At 34.8% G+C, this 23,167-nt stretch overlaps 1 protein-coding gene across 1 annotated transcript in view; it reads left to right on the top strand.

Moving 5' to 3' along the window:
- Positions 1–23,167, top strand: part of LOC109109965 (exostosin-1a) — a 47,841-nt gene that overhangs the window by 12,486 nt on the left and 12,188 nt on the right. The window contains exon 2 of the mRNA XM_019122994.2: positions 19,737–19,830. Coding sequence (XP_018978539.2) covers positions 19,737–19,830 — 94 coding nt within the window. The remainder of the gene's footprint in view (positions 1–19,736; positions 19,831–23,167) is intronic.

The following is a 23,167-nucleotide window of genomic DNA, read 5'->3' on the forward strand; positions in this document are numbered from 1 at the left end:
AGCATAATAGCCATATTTCTTGCTGATGGAGAGAGGCTGTGGGAGTGAACAGATGTTCTTGTGTCTCATGAGGAACGGAACAAGACAAGGTTAAAGGCTCAGAAAGCAGTCTGTGTCTTACTGGCATTTTCAGATGTTATTTAAATACTCGGGCAAATAGTTGTGCCTCACATACTAAATGCTTTTAATGCCATTTTTCTCTAGTTTCCATTTGCAGAATATTAACATAATACCACCACATTTCCATAATGAAGTTTCAATATTTAGCAACTTGGTGAAATTGCAAGCAACTGATTTTGCAAGCAAAGAGGTCAGCCAATCATTTACAGTAGCAAAAACAGCCGGAAATAGACTCAGTGCAAGTATGCAGATGCAAATACTTGGTCAACATGTTGCAAACATGCTGTGGTGGGAATCAGAAAAACCACAGATTTACAGTACCTTGACTATAGCATTAAATACAAGCTGATTCAGGCCCATTGGTGTAAATGTTTCAGCAGATGAATTCAATTCAGACTATTTTCAAAGTTGATCAAGCATAAGCATTGCATTGACTATAGATGATTTTTGTTAAGTTTTTGTTAATATCCACTATAATTCAGCTTGCAAATGTCATAATTTTTTTTCCCTATTATGAATTGCAGTTGGTGTATTCCAGAATAAAGTGATACATGAGTTAAATCATACCTTTTGCTTTAACTTGGGTGGAATAGTTCACTCAACATCTTGTGTTCACATCACAATATGTTTATTGATGGACTGGAGTGGTGTGGGTTACTTGCTGATTATTGTGATGTTTTTATCAGCTGTTTGGACTCTCATTCTGACGGCACCCATTCACTGCAGAGGATCCATTGATGAGCAAGTGATGTAATGCTAAATTTCTCCAAATTTGTTCCAATAAATTTGTCCCGATTTGTGCCAAAGTGTCAGAGTGAGAATTACAAAGAGTCATGAAATACTGAATTATGACTTTACATTGTAAGAAGCTTGACTGAAGCGGACTGTTAGAAAAAAGCAGTGTAGCAAAAGTCTCATTTGCATAGTAGTGCATTATGTGCATTAAAAACTCTGAGGCCTTTCCTGGTCGCATTTACCCAGCAGCCAAAGACAGAGGAATGCAGAGAAACTGTCAAGAGCGGTCAAATAACACGCTTTCCATGGGAACTCAAGACTCACCTGTGCCGTCACAAGCGTTTTGAACTACTTATGCCCATGGAGTGACATGATAGCGGTTATGTGATCTCAAAATATTTGACCCGACTCATGTCAGTCCATCTCAGCTTCTGCATTATGAATCTGTTTCCTTCTCTTAGTGTAAGAGTAAGCCATTTGAATATTCAGAGCTTTTCACCTTTTTTAATGTAAGCTGAATCAAAATTTTCCATATGTGTGTGTAGGAGGATAAATGGATAGTGACGTGTGACGTGACATACAGCCAAGTTTGGTGACTCGTACTCAGAATTCGTGCTCTGCATTTAACACATCCAAAGTGCACACACACAGCAGTGAACACACACACACCGTGATACACACACGGAGCAGTGGGCAGCCATGTATGCTGCGGCACCCGGGGAGCGGTTGGGGGTTCGGTGCCTTGCTCAAGGGCACCTCAGTCGTGATTGGTGAACAAGCAGACCCTTAAAAAAATATGGATTAACAGACTGCCGGCTCTGAATAATGGACCAATTGTGTGCAGCTGATGCACATTAATGAAGAGGGAAGGTTATAATGTTCCTCAGCTGTGTAAATAATGAGCAACATATTTATTCATTTGCATATTATTATTTTATTTATATATTAAATGCATATTTTCAGCTGCTGCATTACATTTTTAACTCTAATCAAATCGACAAGTTTTTTTTATATTTTTTATAGTGAATTATTACAATTAGCCTATACAATTACAAGTGCAAATATTAAAATTTCTTTGTTTTTTTAGTATTTTATTGTTTATATAATAAAATTATATTATTTATAATAATAATAATAATAATACATTACATTTACATTTAGTCATTTAGCAGATGCTTTTATCAAAAGCGACTTACAAATGAAGAGAATGGAAGCAATCAAAATTAACAAAAGAGCAATGATATGCAAGTGCTATAATTAGCTTAACTAATTATATTATATTATTGTCTCAGTTAGCTTAACACCGTACACATAGCAACTACCAAGTTTTAAATTATATAATAAAAAGAAAACCGATAGAATGGAAAAAGAATAGAGCAAGCTAGTGTTAGAGTCCTTTTTTGCTTTTGTTAATTTTATAATAAATAAAAAGAAAACAAATAGATAGAATACAAAAATATTAAGTAGTTTTATTTATTTTTTAAGCTCTATTGGCCAAATTATGCAGCCTTGCAAACAACTGGATTTTTTAAAATCCAATTTTAGATTGCAGTCACAATTTTTATTGGAAAAATTGCATTTCATTATTTTTTCCCCACCAAATCGACGCGCTGTTTGCTTTCATGAAACAAACCGGTACCCTTTACTTTTCTTTGAAAAATTAAATCCCCACCAAATCGTTCTATTTCATGGTTAGAGCTTTCATGAAACAAACCGGTTAAAGCAAACTGGTTCTATTTCATGGTTAGATTAAGTTTTAGACCATATATGCTTCCTACACCCATTCCCCAAAACCAGTGAATATTTTCCTCCGGCTCAGGCTGCCACTCCTTTGGGCTGTAGGCCATTGTCATTTATTTACCAAGCGTTCCAGGTGTTCTGACAGGATGATGTATTTGTAGACCTTGGCAGCGCTGTGCAGGTGATATATTTGACAAGGAATGCTGAGAGCAGATATTTCCAGTGTGTATTGGGCTTGTCCTGCGCGTGACCATGGTGCTGCTTCTGCCAGCGCTCTGGAGCCAGTGATGACTTGCTTCCTTGGTATGACAAGGCGTTTGCAATATTTTCTGCTTGTACTATGAAATATGTTTTGAAAGCTACAAGGAGAATTACATAGAACGACCAGCACAGAGCAAATCCCAGCCATTAATTTGCAAACACAGCTGCTGATTCTGTACGTGGATTTAGAGTCCATTTGAGTCATTCTGACCCGATTGGACTCATCGCTGCCAGTTTCTGTAGTGCTTTCGAAATGTGCTTCAGCCCGTGTTCCAAAAATATTTGATAATGATCCTGCCTCAAGCTCTTTCTTGTCTCCCGCTGAGAGAAGTATTAGGATTTAGAAATTAATATCATCATGCTATTAGATAGTTTTGAATTTTAATCAAATACTACATTATCAGTGCCTCTGAATTGCTTATTGTCAAGTTAAAAAATGACTTTACATTCCAAAGGCAATTATATGCTTTAATTACTAATAGGTTACAAGGAGCCTGAAGGCATCATAAATTTGTCTCAGTGCGCTTCACCAGAACTGAGGCTGGATAGAGGAATCGTTTACCCCAAAACAGTGGTTTTGATTTACCCTAGTTATTGGACTCTTTCGAATCAGAATCACTGAGGAGATTCATTCAGATTCAGTGGCACTGAATCATTCCCTCTGATTCATATGCACGTGGTTTTGCTTGCGCTTTAGTCAGTCTTTGAAGGTTATAATAACATAGTTATATGCTTTGAAGTATGTGAAAAAATTAACAATATTTTTTTTGAGAAACTTTTGCTTGTCCTAGCTATCGAGGTCTTATGAAACGATCGATCTGTGCAATAAAAAATAAAAATTATTTACATTATTATTATTATTATTACATTATTATTACCTGTAATCCATAGCCTCAGACATACGCTCTGGAGTGATTTTTGGTTTCGCGAATGAATCATTCTTTTGAACTTGTTCTAGATGAACCAGTTCACCAAATCGGACTGAACCATCTGAAATAGTTCACGGCAGATTTGTTCAGTGGCCATTGAATCATTCCCTTAACCGATTCACTTGCTATTTGCTTGTGCTAGTCAGTCTTTGAAAATAGTAAAGCAGTTACGTACTTTGAATGTACGAGTAGGATTCAGAGGAGCAAAGCTAACAATAATATGGAGAGAAGATCCAAACTCACAACTTTCATAATATAGAACGATTAAACGGCAGGGTGTTTTAGGGTGATTTATTTGTTTCAGTGCTAGAATTTGTAAGCAGTCAGCCGTTTTCATGATCACCCACAGGGATCTCTTGGTTTCATAGACAAAGAGTTGGCATATTGTGATAATGGCAGCAGCTTCTACAAAGAATAAAGGTGTCATGATAACCCGGTGCCCAAAGCCAGGGCCTTTGCGTGGGAAAAGCTCTAAATGCTCTGAAGATAGACACTTCTGCACTCTTGAAAATACACTTATCTGCTCTCTCAGAGGCTTCACTTCATCTGCTGAGATAAGAGCCTATGAGGGTTCTGTGCCCGTTCACATATTGGCAGCCATAAAACACGTCGGTGTGGGCTGATGCATCCTGGCCCGCAGATATGCACATCCGAATAATGTAGAAAATCATATGTCAATGCCATGCACTCTTAAAAATAAAGGTTCTTTATTTGCATCTCTGGTTGCATGAAGAACATTTAACATCCATGGAAACTTTTTCATGCCACGAAAGAACTGATTACTGAAAGGTTCTTTGGAGAACCAAAAATGGTTCTTCTGATGCATCAAAGATGTTAAGAGTGTAGTAATGGATTCTTTAGCCATATAATGGCAATTATTGTTCATATTTAAATTGAATAGTTCAAAGAACAATTAAACCCTCATGTCGTTCCAAACCTGAAATTAACTGAAGACATATTCTGTATGAATTTTAATTGCTGTGTGAGTGCTATCAAGCTCTATAAAGAGACACCGTAATACCACAAAAGTATAATAAAAATAGTTAATCGGAATTTTGTGTTATATTTAATATCTTCTGAAATGATTTAATAGCTTTTGATGGTCAATCACATTAAACATCATTGTTTAGAGAGCAACAGTCAAGGCATTCAGAGATATTTCAGTATTATTTATATATTATTACAGTATGTATTAATAATTTGTTAGCTTTTATTTTATATATTCAGTTTTATATTTTTATATTTGTAATTTTAGGTGATTTTAGTCATTTTGTTATGTGCTTTTGTCATTTTTATTTTTATACTTAATTTTTTTAGATTTTAAAATATATTTTTATAGCTTTATTTTAATTTTAGTATTTTAGTAATTTTTACTTAAACTTATTTCAGTTAGTTGTCAACGCAAGATTTATCATTTTCATCAGTTTTTTTTAAAGTAAATTTTCAGGTAATATTTAAATTTTATTTTGGCTTTATTTCAATTAACAAAAATGTTTGTTTTTTAGCAGTTTTAGTTCTGGTTAACAATAACAACACCAAGATAAATGACAACAGTTGTTTCTTTTTTGGATGAACTATTCATTTAAAAATCTTGCATGCATAGTCTCTTCATTTTTTATTTTTTATTTTTTTAATCAAGATGTCTACCTTTTCTCTGATAACCTGCTTCGCATCCCAACGCTGGAGTTTTATTGCCTTTTGCCTGGACTTGTCTTGGCCTTTGTCCACTTTCTGGTGATGCTGGTGATTGCTGGAGATCAGGTTGCACCTTTCCAGAGTTTGTCTGGCGCTTTGGCCACTTGGTGTGTCTCTCAAACCTGTCTGAACATCACCACAATGGCACAGGCAGAAAACCCTCTTATGCATGATATCAATATCATGTTCTGAATCTGATGCAGATGGAACATTTTTGGGTGGGGTTTTAGTGGTTCACAGTTTGTTCATATGTTGATCTGACAATGAAAATGTAATGCATTGATCGTGGCATTTAATAATCTAATATCATTCATTTAGTATAGTGCTGTGTGTTTGTTTCTTATCCAAAGTACCATTTCTGAGCCTGGGATTATAAACCAGGAGCAAAAACCCTTTAGTGGCATATTATAGCAATTATTTATTTTTTTATGTTAATTGCGAATCTTTTCCAAAACCTAGTGAGCTGCCATGCTGACTACATAGACAGAGTTTCGCAATTATGTTCTAAAAAGCATATAAATACAAAGCACACACATATAATACGTTAAATAGTCAATTTTAAATCAGATTGACCTTTTTAATTAGTATTTTCTAGGTATGAATTATATACACTACCATGCAAAAGTCTGAGGTTGGGATGTAACGATTAACCGTGAGCCGGTTGAAAATTTATTAAAATATGTGACGATTCAAATCGGTTGAGATGCTAAACAAACCGTGATTCTTTTAGGGGTAGGAGTTTATATGAATGCATGTCTGAGGGGAACTTACTGTCTTTAGAAAAGTTTAGGTGGTGTTTATTCTTTTCATCTTGCTTCTGTATAATTTTAAAATACAAAAGTTCACAACTGCATCGCTTCTTTTTCGTTTTTTTTACATTTTCACAAAAAACAAACATCAAAAATCACAACAATTTCAAAAACATTAATAATAATAATTCTTCACAGGAATACATTACATAAAAAAAAACATTAGGAAAAAAAGGTGATTTTAAATTGTAATAATATTTCACAGTATTACTGTTTTTACTATATTTTTGATCATATACATGTAAATAAAACCATACTTCTTTTGAAACCATAAAAACACTTTTAAAAGCATTTTACAGACCTTTTGCAGAACCTAAATATTAATACATTTATAATTAATTATATATTGTTTTGTCTGCCGTCTGGGTTTTGGAACAAAATCCTGGTGAATCATTTTCATCAATATTATGCTTATCAGTTGTTAAAAATAAATTAATTGATTATAATCATAATTATTTAAACTCTCAGAAAGACAGTTGTGTGGCTTCTTGGACATCATATTATAAGCAAGTGAGTTTCTCTAAAAACGAAATATGATCTTTTCTTGTATTTGCTGTTATACTGGGAGAACCAGGTGGTTTCAGCACCTGCCCTTAGCGCGAGGCTCTGATCCTGCACTCGAAATTGGCCATGCTTCATAAAAACGATGTGTTTCTTCTGCCAGCTCCGCTGCAGACTCCCCTGTGTGAGGCTATAACCAAAGACCTCGGCTGGAAGCCTGCTTTTTAATCCCACCCGCTGTTAAACTAATTACCTGCCCACAGTTTTGGCCGGGGAGAGTGTTAACCAGGCTTACTTGGCATGATATGCCGGCCGCTTTCAACTCCGGGATTTTGCTGTTTTTGTTCAGGAATTAGTGCGAATGGGCTTCGTTGAGCATGGCTCATTAGGACTCCAAGTGAAATCAAATGCAATTAGAAATCCAGTCTGGCATTAGTCCCCGTGCTCCTGCTTTCACCGTCCTCTGTGTTGAAGAGTCACTCTCTCCGGGTGTTGAAGCAGTTGGTTCTCGGTTGGATCCGCTCCATCTTCAGAATTCTCATGTGGATGCGAGCTTGTGCACTTCCTGCTCTGGAGAACTGGGAACTCGTTTTTTAATTTTCCACCCGGCAGGACCCCTGTGTTCCCATCATACCTCATTAAACCCAATGGCCTCTCCCTGACCCGAGAGGATTATGGCATTTTAGTGTGAATGTGTTCCTTGAGATCTCTTTGCTCACTTCTAATGTGGTGCTTTTTCACCCCTGGTAGGTCAGAAACTCGATATAACCTGCAGCTATTATGGTCTGGATGGTGGTTGATTACAGGTTGAACAGGTTAATGGGTGTTAGGGGTGTAGTAATGCATGTATTGATACAAAAATTTTAGTTTTACTCTGGCTGTCTCCACATTTTCTCCCTTATTACATCTACTTATGAAGTAAACAAATAAATGGATATGAAATTATAGTTGTTATAGTTAACTAAAACTAAAACCATATATATATATATTTTTTACTTGAAATAAAATACAAAATAAAAAAACTTATTTTATTTCAGCTAGTTGTCAAGGCAACATTTCTGATTTTCACTTGATTTTTACTCGATACTAAAATAACTAAATATGATCTTTTTCTTATTAAACAAACAAACAAAAACATTAAAACGAATAAACATGTCAGAAACATGATAAAATTACTAAAACCTTAACTAAAATTAAAATTAAGACAGAAAATATAAAAATAACAATTCAAAATATTAATAAACTTTTTTTTGTTTTGTTTTTGAACAAAGTGTTTTCTGCTCACAAAGGCTGCATTAATTTAACCAAAAATAAAGTAAAATATGTGAAATATTATTAAATATAATTTTCAGCATCATTACTCCAGTCTTCGGTGTTGCATTATCCTTCAGAAACCATTCTAATATCCTGATTTGCTATATATATTATATATATTTTGGTCTGGATGGTGGTAATGGGTGTTAAGGGTGTAGTAATGCATCCATGTGTTGATACGAAAATTATATATGTTATATATAAAGATCATTTTGGGCTATTTCCTTTGCACAGTATGCCATCCATCTGTGTTCTATAATTTATTTAAATCAATTAGTTTTATAGAATTTTCTGTCTGAATAATTATGGCTATTAATATTCAAAAGCAAGTTAAGAAAGTACAAATGTTGCTGTATATAATGCACAAGATGTCATAATCTCATAACCAGCACTTTTTATTATAGGGTATTTCTGTAATTTTTGTTGGTATTTGTGCCCTGAGCCCTAGTTCATTTCGCCTCTGGTACTGATATGTTGGGCGAAGCGGAGTGAATTAAGCAGTCGAGTGAGTGTGTTGTGTGCTACACGACAGTGGAATCAATATTTGCATGTCTTGGCTTGTCTCTTTGTCAACACGGTTTCCTTTCTGGTGAATTATGCATGCGGCCGGTTCATCCAGGGACTGTAGCAGTTGTGGTGCTGACCAGAGAGGGCAGAATGAGCTTTAGCCCAGCGGTGACCTTACCAATCACTCCATCAGCCTTCAGAGCTGACCCCTGTGTGTCTCACCGATACATGAGCCGAGCACAAACGACACAAGCTGCTGTTCTTGTGTTTCTGTGACTCATCCTGATGGATCGATCAGTCTGATGCCTCTCTTTTGGCTGTATTCTGTTGAGCGGTTGTTAACTGTCTGAAGTAAAACATACAAAGAGTATATTATTGAATGTTTCTTCAAATATGTCAAATCAAGTCAAATTTATTTGTATTGCGCTTTTCAGAATACACACTGTTTCATATGTGTTTATAGTTGCATTTAGCAGATTAGAGCAGGGCGATAATGTAATTTACATATATGAGGATAAAACTGGACATACTTGTTACGGGCTACTGGCAACTGGTTCTTCACTTTTGGCCTTAAAATGACTTTTCACACTTTTATTTGGCTGCTAAAAACTCCAATAATGGACAACAAATGACCACATATTAAATGATGTTTGATAAAATTCTGTTTTGTGAATGACTTTTTTCCAGTATTTTTGCAATAAAATGCCTTTATCTTGCTATGGTTTGTTTTATAGCAAGATATAGATTTAAATGAATATTTTCACACTCAATTTGACTGCTTTATTGGAAATGATGCTTCATTAAAAAATAAAGTTAATTGTGAATTTTCTTTGTTGACACTTTTAACTGCTGGTTCTTCATTTTAGTCATAAATCATTGTCTTTTGCTCACCAAGTATGCATCATTTATTTGATAAAAAACAGTAAATGTTGTAAATATTATTACGATTTAAAATGACTAATGTTTTAATATATTTTACAGTGTAACTTTTGCAATAAAAGTCTTTATCGTGCTATGGCTAATTTCATAGCAAGCCATCGAATTAAATTAATATTTTAACAATTAATGATTTGATTGGAAATAACACTAAAGCATTTTTTGCACATTTATTGTACACTGGAGAAGATTTGGTGTTGATTTTTTTTCTCAGAAATTGCTAGTAAATTTGACAAATAATTATAAAGAATTGGCAGGTATTGTGCCATATTGTTGATTACCACAATAAATAATGTCAGCTCGTGGGGTTCAAACAACATCGGACCCCACTGACTGTCAGTGTATGGACGTTCTTCAAAGTATCTTTTTTCTGTGTGTTTCACAGAAGAAAGCAAGCTTTGGAAAGACATTAGGTTTAATGACCGATGATCAGTTTTCTTTTTTAGGTGAATTATTCCTTAAGTGCACTAACATTTTACAGCATATTTGCACTTTTTTTTCTGCTCAATCAAGAGTAAGCTGTGCCAATATTGTTTATAACTATGTATACTAAATGTCTCCTCTAGTAAGAGTTAGAAAGACTTTTTTTTCCCCATTTATGGAAAGACTTTGATTCCCAGCAGCAAAAAGAAAAAATGACTAATAGAGAGGAGAATAAACAGGAACAAAATACTCAATGATGGTTTTCCATCAGTGATGACCCATCCTTTTCAAAGGCTTGAGAAAATGATGGAAATCTCTAACTGTGGAGTTTCTCCACCCACTTCTTCATACTCATAATAGCAGCATGGAGCCAATGAGACTATTGTTTTATGCACCAAATTAATAACGGAGCGTGGAAGTCATTCTGCAGTGCTTATGTTGTCCATTACATTTATTATTTTCAATGCATTTGGTTTCTAATGACATTGAATAGGTTTTTAATGCATGTTTGAAGTGCTATATGGAGTGCGGATTTACTGTACGTCGTTTTCTAGATGCAAAAATGTTTTTTCCTCATGCCTGAAAATGTTTCCAGGCCGACTCCTTGCTTTTTCAAGCACTTGCTAGTTTTTTTTGTTTTTTTTTGGGAGACGGAGACAGATGCCTGTTAATGCACGTCTTCAAAGGACGTCTTGTCTCATGATGTGATCTTTTATGACCTTTGGAAATGCTGATCTTCTCAGCAGTCAGCGTTGGCCCTGCAAGCTAAAACTAGCGCATAGCTGTGAGGAAATGAGCCTGGATGTTTCCAATGGGGTTGAAGGGGGTGTTTGGATCTCAGATGCATGCTGAAAGCAAAAGACGTGGAGTGTGATTGTTGGTGTGTGTGTGTGTGTGTGTGTGTGTTCGTCTCATAAATTGGCATTCCTTTGGCTTGAACTCATGTGCTTAGCGACGCAAAACTCTCCACAAGAGATTAAAGACAGTGGGAGTCTGACACAGCCACAGCAACTTTTTCTAGAGCGCAAGTGCAAAGACAGTGCAAAATCATCCCGATGCTCTTTTTTTATTTATGAGAATGTCTTTCAGCTCCAGCTTCGTTTATTTTTAGCTTCCCAACTGTCTCCTAATTCACAGTGGAGCACAATGACAGTGTCACGACAATCTAGTAAAAGCGTATTTAAAATGACACGTCGCATCTCGTGTAAGTTGAACCTCTCCATACCCCCTCTTCTGATTTCTCTTGTCTACAAGATCCGGTTTGCATCCCATGCGGTTACCTTACTGTAATGGACTTCATGTTTTCTCTAGAGAGGTACATGATGGATTACAGAAGATTTGCTCACATCTCTTATTTCATTCTAATCAAATAAAATTGACGTTGTAAGTGAAAATAGCTGGTTTTGAAGAATACATGAGGGTGGATAATATCAAAATGTAACACAATGTAGGTTAATTGTGCAAATTATACATAAACAGCAGTTAAATTTATACATAAATGGACAGTCAGTTTCTGCATGACTCATAAATTCACTGAGGAGGGAACTTGTGAATGTTAGTGTAAATCTATAATATACTCTTATTTTAAAACCGCAAGAATATCTGGTTTTCCATGAAAAGTGATGATTAAAGAATAGAAAGTTTGATCCATTTCAGTATCTCGTTGATATTTGTAGTCTGCAGTGCTATTTATATGACGTTATTTGTCCTAGTTTGATCTTTTCTCTCATTAAATGTGTCCAATTAACTGTAGACTGCACTTGCCCTGGATGCACATTAACTACACGTTGAGCAAAACCAGCGAGAACATGCAGGCAGCTGCTAGCTCTCAACATCTACGGCCTGACCAGATGGCCAGGGTCAACATGAGCCACGACACTGTCTGAAACTCATGTTCCGTCCTGCCACAAACAAACACACTCCGTTTTCAGAAAGCGCTGCCTCAGTTGTGTAGATGTGTGCATGCGCTCAGAGACGCCTCCCTAATTGCGACTAGTTCTCATGGAACCGGCACTGGTGTCGGGCCTCAGCGGTTGTCCGGCAAACCTAGTGAGCTCATTAGTGCGTCTCAGTGATTGCGTTCACCTCCCTCCAGCCCCGCAGACCCGCCACTGTCGGGGTCACTGATTCCCTGCCTCTTCCTCTCCCGCTCTACACCCTCTCCGAGCTTTTATTAACGACGGGAAATCTTGAAGACAGGCCCTTGCTGTGATTTCACCCTTAGGTTTGAGATGCACAGTTTCTGACAGAAAACAGAAAGCAGGAGCATTAGAGTGCACCTCTGTAGTGTGCATTAATAAAATAGAAAATTTCCTCAAGCTTCTGCGTTTATCCTACACATGGCTATACTATAATCCAGCTCTTTTTATTCTTCAGGCAAACAGAAGTTCAGAATCGCGATATACCTATTGTTAGTGGACATCTTGCTGCTGCTGCAAATGGTGTTTAGATGAATATGTACAGTAAATATGTGCTCTGCTTTTCCTCTTAATAAAGAAATATAAACCACAAAAATGACAGCAGTGAGAAACCAGCGGTTAAGAAAGCATCTGATCATAGTGATGTGGATGTTTGCACTCATTGAGAAAAGTCACGTCTTGTTTATTTATAAAGTGCTTAAAAGTGAATAAAATCTGTATAAAGGTATTACATTTCTTCTGTATTTAATGTTTGCTGATTTAAATAACAGTAGCATTGTATTAAAGTAATTTCTTTTTGTAATTTTTTCTATTTTAGCCTTCTTTCTGACCCTTTAGATATATGTTTTGATACGCTTTATTTATTGATTTATTTATTACAATTTCATATATGTATTCTTAGTTTATTCATGGTTTTATTTATTTTTAGTTTATTCAATGTATTTGCTTTTTATTAGCTTTGTTCATAATATGTATTGTATATTTTTATTTACATTTTATTTTTATTTATTATTTTCTATTTGTGCTTTGCACATTTGTTTTGCTTACATGTTATTTATTTTTTATTATTTTTATTTACATACATTTTTTACAGTAAAAGCAAGCAGCTTTATGCGCAAGCATACTTGGCAATAAAGCTCTTTCTGATAAAGCTCTTTCTTTACAGTTTTAAACATGGAAAATCAGCATCAGTGTCAATTTCAATTAGAATTACCACTTCGATATCTACTATAAAACAGTGTGTTTATGTTTTTGACTGAACAGAAGTAATGGTAGTAAATTTTCCACATTAAAGAAGGCGGAGCCCCAAAGCCACACCCAGCTATTATGTAATTGCCACTGACCAAAGAGAGTTCAGAGGTGTTTACCAGCCAGAAATGAGCTTTTTGAGAAAGTTTGCTTTGGCAAGCTGTCCTGAACTTCCTAAATGGACTTTGATTGGCCTTATTTTGTTTGAAATGACACCATTTTTTTCTTTGATTAGCTTCAGGTATATCAGGGCCTTCATACCGCTGTTGCCTGTGTTGTTGATTTGTGGAGTATACACAGGTTGTTTTGATAATGGCAGCTCGGAGAATAAATCCCAGGTTCCCAAGCGTGAATTCCCAGCGTAATTACAGGACAGCACAGTATGATATTAACTCAAGTCGAGTTGTTATGATTAATGACACAGTCTGCAGTGGATAATTAATCAGCTGTATTTGCCCTTGAGGCCAGACATCTTTTTGGACCATCTGGCATGGCATTGCGGATAAACTTTCCAGTAGGCTTTATCCTTTAGCCCCAGTCAAAAGTAACTCGAGTGAAAGTTACGACTGCGGGGAAGTTTTTCTGACTCTGGAGAGACAGAGGGCCTTGCGACGATGTGTCCTAGTTTCTTAGCAAATGTGCTTTGTGTTGGAAAGTTAGTTCATTTGGATGCTGCTAATTCCCTGTGTTCGGTTTATGTAGAAAGTTTAACCATCCAGATGGTTGTTTTCAATAGATCGCTGCAGTGTATTTTTAGGCCAGCTCAGAAGTTAGCAACAGCATCATGCTGGTTAATATTCCCGGCAACCTCTATAGTCCCATTTAGCCATTTATTAGCATCTGCTTTATCAAGAAAAGTAAAAGCTTAAAAAAATTTCACAAAGGGCTATTACTGATGCATTTTATGTTGTATAATAAAACATGAAAATATCTTGAGCCTGTGTTTACCACAGACCTTATTTCAGGCTTTTAATTAAAAACCCATTAAAAAAATACAATGACTTCAAGATGATGGTACCTCAAGTGCTAAAATGATAATTGTTTCTCTGTTTTGACATACAAAATACATCCTCTCTGCATCACTAAATTGGAAATCATGTTCAGCTGTGTCAGTTGTGCAACACTATAGTGGCGTGAAATGGAAACGCAAGTTCTTTGTGCCAGACTTAATCAGGATTGGCTCAACCAATGGTGTGAGTTTGATGATCTGTTTGAACTGGTCGTTAGTTTAGCAGTACCATTTGTTGTTTAAAGTGACACTTCACCTTTAAGGTACTTGTGTGTTTTAAGATGTTTTTTTTTTTTTTTTTTTTTTTTACATCTACGTGCCATAACATTGCATACAATATAATTCTGCTCATTATACTTCATAGTTTTAAGTAGATTTTTTTGCACTAGCCTGTGCTTTCTGGACTTTACAAATGGCGTTTTTGCTCTGTCAGCAGAGCGGGATTACAGGATAAATGGACTTTGGAAACCAGCTGTGTCTAAGCCATTAATGTCTTATTTTCTTGATTGTGCAGACAGTGGATACAAGTGTTGCACTTTTGCTCTTAGCATGCATTGTTGTTTGAGGAAGTCAAATGCCATCTTTTGTCTAACAAGCAAAATGGGAAGCGTGTAGTTGGCACTGTAGTGACTCCTATAGAAACATCTCTATTAGATTAGACTGAGTTTAACCAGTGGAAGCATAAATCAGTTAAATGACCTGTGTTTAGTGTTAATGTTAAAGAGAAAGATGCAGATTGTGTATGTGTGTGTGTGTGTGTGTGTGTGTGTGTGTGTGTGTGTGTGTGTGTGTGTGTGTGTGTGTGTTTAAGATGACCAAGACTGCATTTATTTGCATTAAAAATACAAACGGAGTTATATATTTTTTAAAAATGTCTCTGGCTCTTTCAAGCTTTATAATGGCAATGAATGTTATTTTTCAATAGTCCATCCATCATAAAAAGTGTCCCACATGGCTCCGGGGGGTTCATAAAGGCCTTCTGAAGCGAAGCAATGTGATTTTGGATGGACACACTTTTTTGAGCTTCAAAATCTCGAGCCCCATGCACTGCCATTATAAAGCTTGGAAGAGCCAGGACATTTTTTTTTAATAATATAACTATGATTGTATTCATCTGAAAGAAAAAAGTCATATACACCTAGAATGGCTTGAGGGTGAGTAAGTCATGGGGTAATTTTCATTTTTGGGTGAACTAACCCTTTAATAGGACAGAATGCAGCATCATAAATCTGTATCATAAGTGCATATGTTGTCATGCTGCCTCCCAGATGGCTGTCATGGATTTACTATCATCCACCAGAGACTCAAACCAACTGCTTTCCTCTGGGTCTGCTTCAGTATCTTTAGAGGCTGTTCTTCACTTGATCCTGCAGATGTTAAAACAGTTGTAACATGTTCATGAAGTTGTGCGTGCTGTAGTTCTCTGTGTGTAAGTGTGTCGGGACGGGCATTTAGTACAGGTTTAATCTTGTTCTGATTACACAGTCATTACAAGCAGGTTGGCAGTGTTGGTGAAACCAGCATTTGCCATGCATGCTCTGATTTCCACTAATCTGATTTAAGGCACAAATGCCACGCATGCCAACCTGCTGCTATGGCAACAATGCCAAATATTTCATAACAAAGAAAACTTAGACAGTTTGGCTGCCTACGTTCTAGTTCTCTGTTTTTTCTTATGCATCTTGCACGCTTGTCAACTTGATAGATTAGATTCAAGTGAGCGGCATCCACCAACCCACAACAGACACACCTTTAACTCCAACATCACGCTTTTATTTACAGCAGCCAACCGTTTGAAACAACATAAAAACTAAAAGTTGCAAAAAGTTATTTTAATAATTTTGTTCTTTTTTTATTTTTCTTAATTTTTTGTCATTTCTATTTAGCTTTATTTCAGTAATTTTAGTAATTTTATTTCAGTTTTTGTTTTTCATCTGATATTTGTATTTGTTTTATTTCAGCTTTATTTCAATGAATGAAAACCATTTTACCACTGGTGATAGATGACGATAGATTTGGCGATTTGATAGTTTTGTTTTAGAAACCAATTGTATTTTTTTGTTTCATTTTTATTTTTATTTCATTTTATTTGATTTAATAGCCAAATATAATTTTTTAATTGTATTTTATTTTATATTAGAATCAAGAGAATATTTTATAGCCAAATGTTTTACTTTATTTTATTTTATTTATATGATTGCATTTATTATATTATAAATTAAATTATTATTATATTTACACATTTTATTTATTTAAATGTTATTACAATCATATAAATAAAATAAAATTTTATTTTATTTTATTTTATTTATATGATTGCATTTATTATATTATAAATTAAATTATTGTTATATTACACACTTTATTTATTTTTATTATGAAATATATTTATTTTTCTTTTACTTAATTGCTTTTCAATTTATTTTATTTATTCTTTTTTACAAACAGAGGGTTGAAGTTAATTTAAAAGTGTAAAATTATTATAATTATTATTATTTTTTATTTTTTTGTGGACATGCAACAGATGCTTCTAAAAGAGCTTGCATTGATCACAGAACATTCATTTAAAGTTAGCATGAAATCCAAATTGACTGTATTTACGTTCTAACTCTACATTCCTGATCTTATCACACACAGTCCATTTATTTACATTTGTTTCCCTGTCACTCGGAAAAGTAACAGAACATTTTGTGCAATGGAAAGTTTCCATGCAAGTTAAAGGTTCTTCATGGAACCATAAATGCCAGGAAAGCAGCTTTCTTTGTAAGAGCGTATGTTGTGGAGTTGCGTGTGGTCATCATCAGCGTGGAGGCGTGTGGAGCAACTCCTCATTGAGGTGCAGCTGAATTATGGATGTGTTTATTCCAACAGAAAGTTCTTTCCCACAGCCCACTCCATCACTTCCTCGCCCCGACCCGAGTGTGTTATGAGAACAGGTTGCACTGCGCTCGACTGGCTGCTTGTGTTTGAGTAATGGCTTAGGGATGCAGTTATTCCTGACCTGCATGTGTGAACTCATTGCTGTTCATTATAACAGGAGCCGTGTGGTTTGTGCTGTGCTGTGGTCTCGCCTGCCATCCAGCATGAAGAAATAGACTTGTGGCTTATAGTTCACAGCCCTGCTTATCTGTACACAATTGTATATTGTACATAACAAACAAGCTTCAAATCAAAGTTGCTAGTACCAAATCCTGAAATAGCCATGATGCTAACATGGCATAAAAAATGTATTAAATATACAAAATAAATAAATAAGTACCAAATCCTGGACGACAGGTGCTTAAAGGCTCAAATACACTAATTGAGAACTTTTTGACTTGTTATTATTTATATACTGTTTTATTTTTGTTAATTGTTTAGCAGTGTTAGTGAATAATAAGTTTATGTTCTTTTGTCATTTATTTCTTTTATTTAAGTTTTAGTGTTTTTAGTAATTCAACTTAAACTTGTTTTGTAATTTTTCTATTATTTATATAATTAGTATGTTTTAGTAATGTTAGATTAGTATTTTCATGTTCTTTTGTCTTTTTTATTTCATTACAGATTTAATAATTTTAAATTAAATTAGTTAAACGTGAACTTATTTTGTATCTTTTTTTATATAATGTATATTTATCATTTCTATTTTTGTAAAAAAAAAATTAGTTTACATTTTTTATCTGATATCTATATTTTATATTTTATTTAAATTTAAGCTTTATTCAGTTAACAAAAAAAACAAACATTTTTGACAGTTAACAATAACAACCCTGGAGATAGATAAAGATTTTTGAAGCCATAATGTCTATTCAATCGGTGTCTAGTGCTTTCAAATTAGTGAAATTAGTGTGTATTTTAATTATTTATTGCTCTAGAATTTTATTTTTTATATTATTTTATTTAAGAAACAAAGTAAAAATATTTTTAAAGCCAAATATTACTATTTTATTTGTATTTGTATTTTTATTTTATTAGATTTGTTTATTTTTCATATATTTTATTTATTTTTAACATTATTTTTAACACAAAATCCAAGTTGACTGCATTTACATTCTAATCCATTCACCTGATATAAGTATTAAAAAAGAGAGAAATATTGTCTTAAATTCTTTTATCAAACTCAGTAATTTGCTTTGAACCTTTTCAGCTTTGTTCTAATATGTGTTCTCACTTTTCCAAATCCAGTCAATTTGTGTTGAATAAAATCAAGTCTCACCAAAGATTTTTTTGCTCATTAATGAATTGCAGACAGCCTTTCATTCAGCCGTTAAACCTTTTAAAGACACCACAACCATATGGAAAATACACTAAAAAGTCCTTTTAAACATCTGCTTGAGATTCATATTAAAAATATTAGTCTGCACACATTGACCCGGTAGGATAAACCCTGTGGTGCTGCCGAATCACGAAGTCTTTCGAGTGCATCATCCCGTCCTATTTTCAGACAGCCCATATCAGATTACCCACTGAGCCAACAGGTCAGCCGAGGTTAATACAGCATCCTACAACACCTGCCGACTTTCAACCTCGAGCTTTACCTTTCATCTCAAACCCAGAGAACATCAGGGCCAAAGCCCAGGCAGATTCTGCCTCACTGTCCACAGGCATCCTGGCCTATTCATTCATCCGTGCTGAAGAGGAGAGGTGAAGGAAGACCTCAGGGGCTTCACATTGGAATGCACAGCATCACCGATTACTCATTGGAGAGAGGGAGGAGAAGGAACGGAGAACATGGTGGAGAATGTGTAAGAGAGGAGAAGGGAGGGCGAGACGGGCGAAAAAGCAGGAATGTCGCATTCGGAATTCCAAACAGTCCCTTAATCCAAGTGCCGACTGAAACACTGCTTAAAGCATTTGCTGAAGCTTTTATCCCACCATAGTGCAAGAGCAGCCTACAAAGCAGAGGTCGAGAGGTCAAGAGCGTGAACAGAGATTTCTAAGAGCTCGCTTCTGACTGTCTGTGCACACTTGTGTGTGATTCATATTATGACGTTAAATGTCTATAACCATTTTTACACCTCAAACGAAGCAGGTTAGATTAATGTATTGGTTCTATAAATCAAACTGGCTTTGGGACACTCAGTAGACATTTTTATGAAAGCCTGGTAGCTGGTTAATAGCCATTGCTACGGTACTCTAGATGGATGCTTTGGTATTTTGACTAGTTGCTGAGTGTTGGCTGGTTACTGAGGTTTGCTATGGCTTCTAGCTGGTTACTGTGCAATTCTAGAATATTTTGGTTACTTGCCAGGTGTTGCTATGGGGTTCTAGTTTATTATTTTGACTAGTTTTGTTAGTTATAGTTGAAATTCTGTGTTCAGACAACTGTGTTTGACTAGTTGGGACAACATTTGGGGGAATTCTGTTGCACTAACATGGGTTTTTATGTAGTTTTGTTGAAATATTTGTGACTTGAACAGATCATGTAAACTGGAAAGTATGTAGTTGCTTTTTTCCACAGTGAATGTATGAGTGTTTTCAGGCTGTTGGCATGCTTGATTCACAATCTGCGCCAGATATGATGAGCATTAACCGGCTGTTTTCCTGTGCCAGGATGTTTTCTGACCTTGGTTCTTAATGTGTGCTTCCTTGTTTTCCTTTTTCTCAACAGGTATGACTATAAAGAAATGCTGCATAACTCCACTTTTTGTCTCGTGCCTCGAGGACGCCGTCTGGGCTCTTTCCGTTTCTTGGAGGCTCTGCAGGTACATTTTTCTAGTTCGTTCCCATTGCCAGTACTGCTAGCCAACGGAAGACACTTTAGCAGTTGCATGCAGGTTATACATACCCACACACACTTTATCATCATTGTAGTATAGCTGGGCAATGTAGAAAAAAGATAGAGAAAAAAAAAATAAAAATTCCAATACTACCATCCAAAAGGTTTTTGTTTTTTAAATAAAACTTTTGATCTATTCATTAAAGAATCCTATAAAATTAAGTAAAAATTAAATATTTAAAAATGTAATCATATGAAATAAAATTTAAAAATTATAATAATAATAATGTGGCCAAATTAAGCATATTAAAATCTTAAATGTGTTCCTTTATTTTATTATCACAAATATATTGATTACTTAATTCATGCCATTTATGTCACTTGATAGATTTTTTTTTTTCATATTTTTTAGTGAAATCCCTTATGCTCACCAAAGCTGCATTTATTTGATCAAAATTACAGTAAAAACAGTAGTAATACAAGTTAAAATAACTGTTTCAAGAAGCCAATTGCGATATTAAAAAGATATCATTTGTGGTGTTTCATTCCTATGTCAAATAAATAATCCGTCTTTATCCATAACCAGCACTATTCTGTGGTGCTGTGATGCCGATGTAGTGTCAGATGGGCGTCTGTTGTGTGGGAGTGTGGCTGTGCTCTTTCAGGTTGTCTGATGTTGTGCAGACATGAGGCTTAACAGGCCATTATATATTGTGTTTTGAATTGTGTGGGTGTTGAGGATTGACTAGCTGAGGTTTGCAGGGCTTTAATGCTTGTGTCTGTCTTCAGCTCTCGGGGGCTGTATTGGTCTGTATGTATTTCAGCAGATTGAAGCGCTGGTTAATGACACTGCAAGGATTAGCCCATAACAGCAGGAAGATATTAGAGATGAGGGGAGGTCAGAGGGTGGGAGCAGCTTAACAGATTAGGGACAGGACAACAAGCCTGTACAAACACACACATAGTTATGCTTGGAAAATATTGAATTTTATCTACAATAAAGTTCTGTTGAGGTACTGTGATGCTTTGATGACTGATAATGATTTTAATACAAACCATGATACTGATTAATTACCACTTTTGTATACTATGGTACATGTCCAAAAAACATACGCTATTTTTAACTGTGGTGTATTTCCAAAAAACATTGAAATACTGTTGTACCATGTTCAAAAAACCTTGGTATGCATGTCCACACTTGCAACAAAAGCATACTATAACCAAAAAAAATATATATATTTATGCATTTAGCATATCCATATTAGCTTTTATCCAAAGCAACTTACAGTGCATTCAGGCTATCAATTTTTTACCTATCGTGTATATTAAAAATGTTTGGACCTGGTAACAGTGTTATTTTAGTATTATTCGTATTATATAATAGTTTTCTGAATATTTTTAATTAGCTTTTATTTTCATATTTTTAGTTTTCATTTAGTTTTTTTGTTTCATATGTTTTTTAAAATTATTATTATTGTCATAGTATTACCAGTATTACCATGATGAATGTTCAAAAAGAATGGAAATACTGTAATATTTACAAAAAAAATTATATTACTATGTCCACACTTGCAAAAAAAATAAAAATAATTATTGAACAATTGTCATCTTCATAGTAGTGTTATTTGAGTATTTTTATTTTATAGTTTTTAATAGCTTTATTTTTAATTTATATAGTTTTATTTTAGCGACATTTATTTTGATATGTGGTTTTGTCATTGCTACTATTTATTTTTTAATATTTTGAATTTGTTTTATTTTTATTTCAATTTTTTGTTTTATATTTTAATTCAGTTATTTTATATCAGTTAGTAATTAGTAAGTTAGTAAGCAACACGTCTAATCGTTTTTGTTTAGTTTAAGTTTTTCGTCTAGCATTATATTTTATTTTTTATTAAAAAATATATTTTATTTTAGCTTTATGTGATTTCAAAGATCGCAGACGGCCCCAGATTATTATTGTTTCACTTTCACAGCACGTTAAACATCACTCTCTTACTTGATCTGGAGAAACTGTGCATCAGATGAAAGTTTAAAGACTCTAGCTTCGATATTTGACCACTGTTTTGATAAAACATTGTTGCAGTGACAGTTATTTATTAATTTATGTCAGGAGTGCAAAATAATAAATCCGTATTATGCCAAATTTTGAATAGAAATTCACCACTCATTCATATTCAGTCACGTCAGCAGTGGTCTATTTGTGTTCACATAGACTCACTGAACAGCGTCAAAAAGGGTTTATAGACCAAAGATGCATATCTACGGAGATATATTGATATATTTACTGATGTTTACTTCATATTTCTTCAGACAGAATAATCATTTCTATTCATTTTCCACTGATTTACGCGATCTGATGATAAATAGCCTCTCCCAGCGCCGTATGTGTGTGTGTGCCGAGCTTCGTGCACGCGCTGTGTCTCACACAGACTCTGATTCGTCCTTCGCCTTGTCAATCTTAGAGTCCCATAACAAGACAACGTCACATCGTGTCACATGCTTCATGTACACTTCCGCATTGATATCTGACCACAACAACACAGATACACCTCTGTACCCACGACATATCCAAACAATAAACACGCGATTACGATAGTAAAGCTTGGTATGCGATTTTCTTGAGATTTGGGGCATTTTTATAGAAAATATTGAAAATGTACATCTGAAATGCTAACTTGTGCAGCGATGTAAAAGGCTATAAATAGCATATTTTTACAACAGTAAACGACCAAATTCCACTTGTGCTCGCAAAAGGAAGTTATTACAAACACTCGATCGGGGTTTAAAGTGAGTTTTGAGTAAAAGTGTACTAATAATTTCATAAATAGTCTGATATAGCTTGATGCTAACGTTAGCTCTAATGCTGCTAGATAACAGGTGCGGTTCTTCTTCATAATGCATTTTTTCATAATAATTCACGTACGGTCGTAAGAAAATGTTTTGTTGTATTTTTATAGTAAGGCTTTTAATAAAAGTGGGGCAAATGAATACTGGAACTGAAGATTTGTGTCTTTGTAGACCTTAAAATACCACAACAAAGTCTAATAATGGCGGAATAAAAACAAAAGAATAATGATAAAAGAATAATGCGGATAATGTGTCATACCTGGCGGAGGTGTGAAAGGATCGTTTCGTGAGAACAATAGAATCATGAATGGAGGATCGTTCAGAGCCAAATAAACATGAGAAAGGCATAAATGAGAGCTTTACATGTGAGTTTACAGAAGATGACAGGGGTCATAAATCAATCCGATTAGCCTTCTATAAAAACACACGACATGGCCTTAGAAAATATTTCATAAAATTCACAGTTTTACAGA

Source organism: Cyprinus carpio, chromosome A16 (genome assembly GCF_018340385.1).
Source record: "Cyprinus carpio isolate SPL01 chromosome A16, ASM1834038v1, whole genome shotgun sequence".
Classification (NCBI taxonomy): Eukaryota; Metazoa; Chordata; class Actinopteri; order Cypriniformes; family Cyprinidae; genus Cyprinus; species Cyprinus carpio.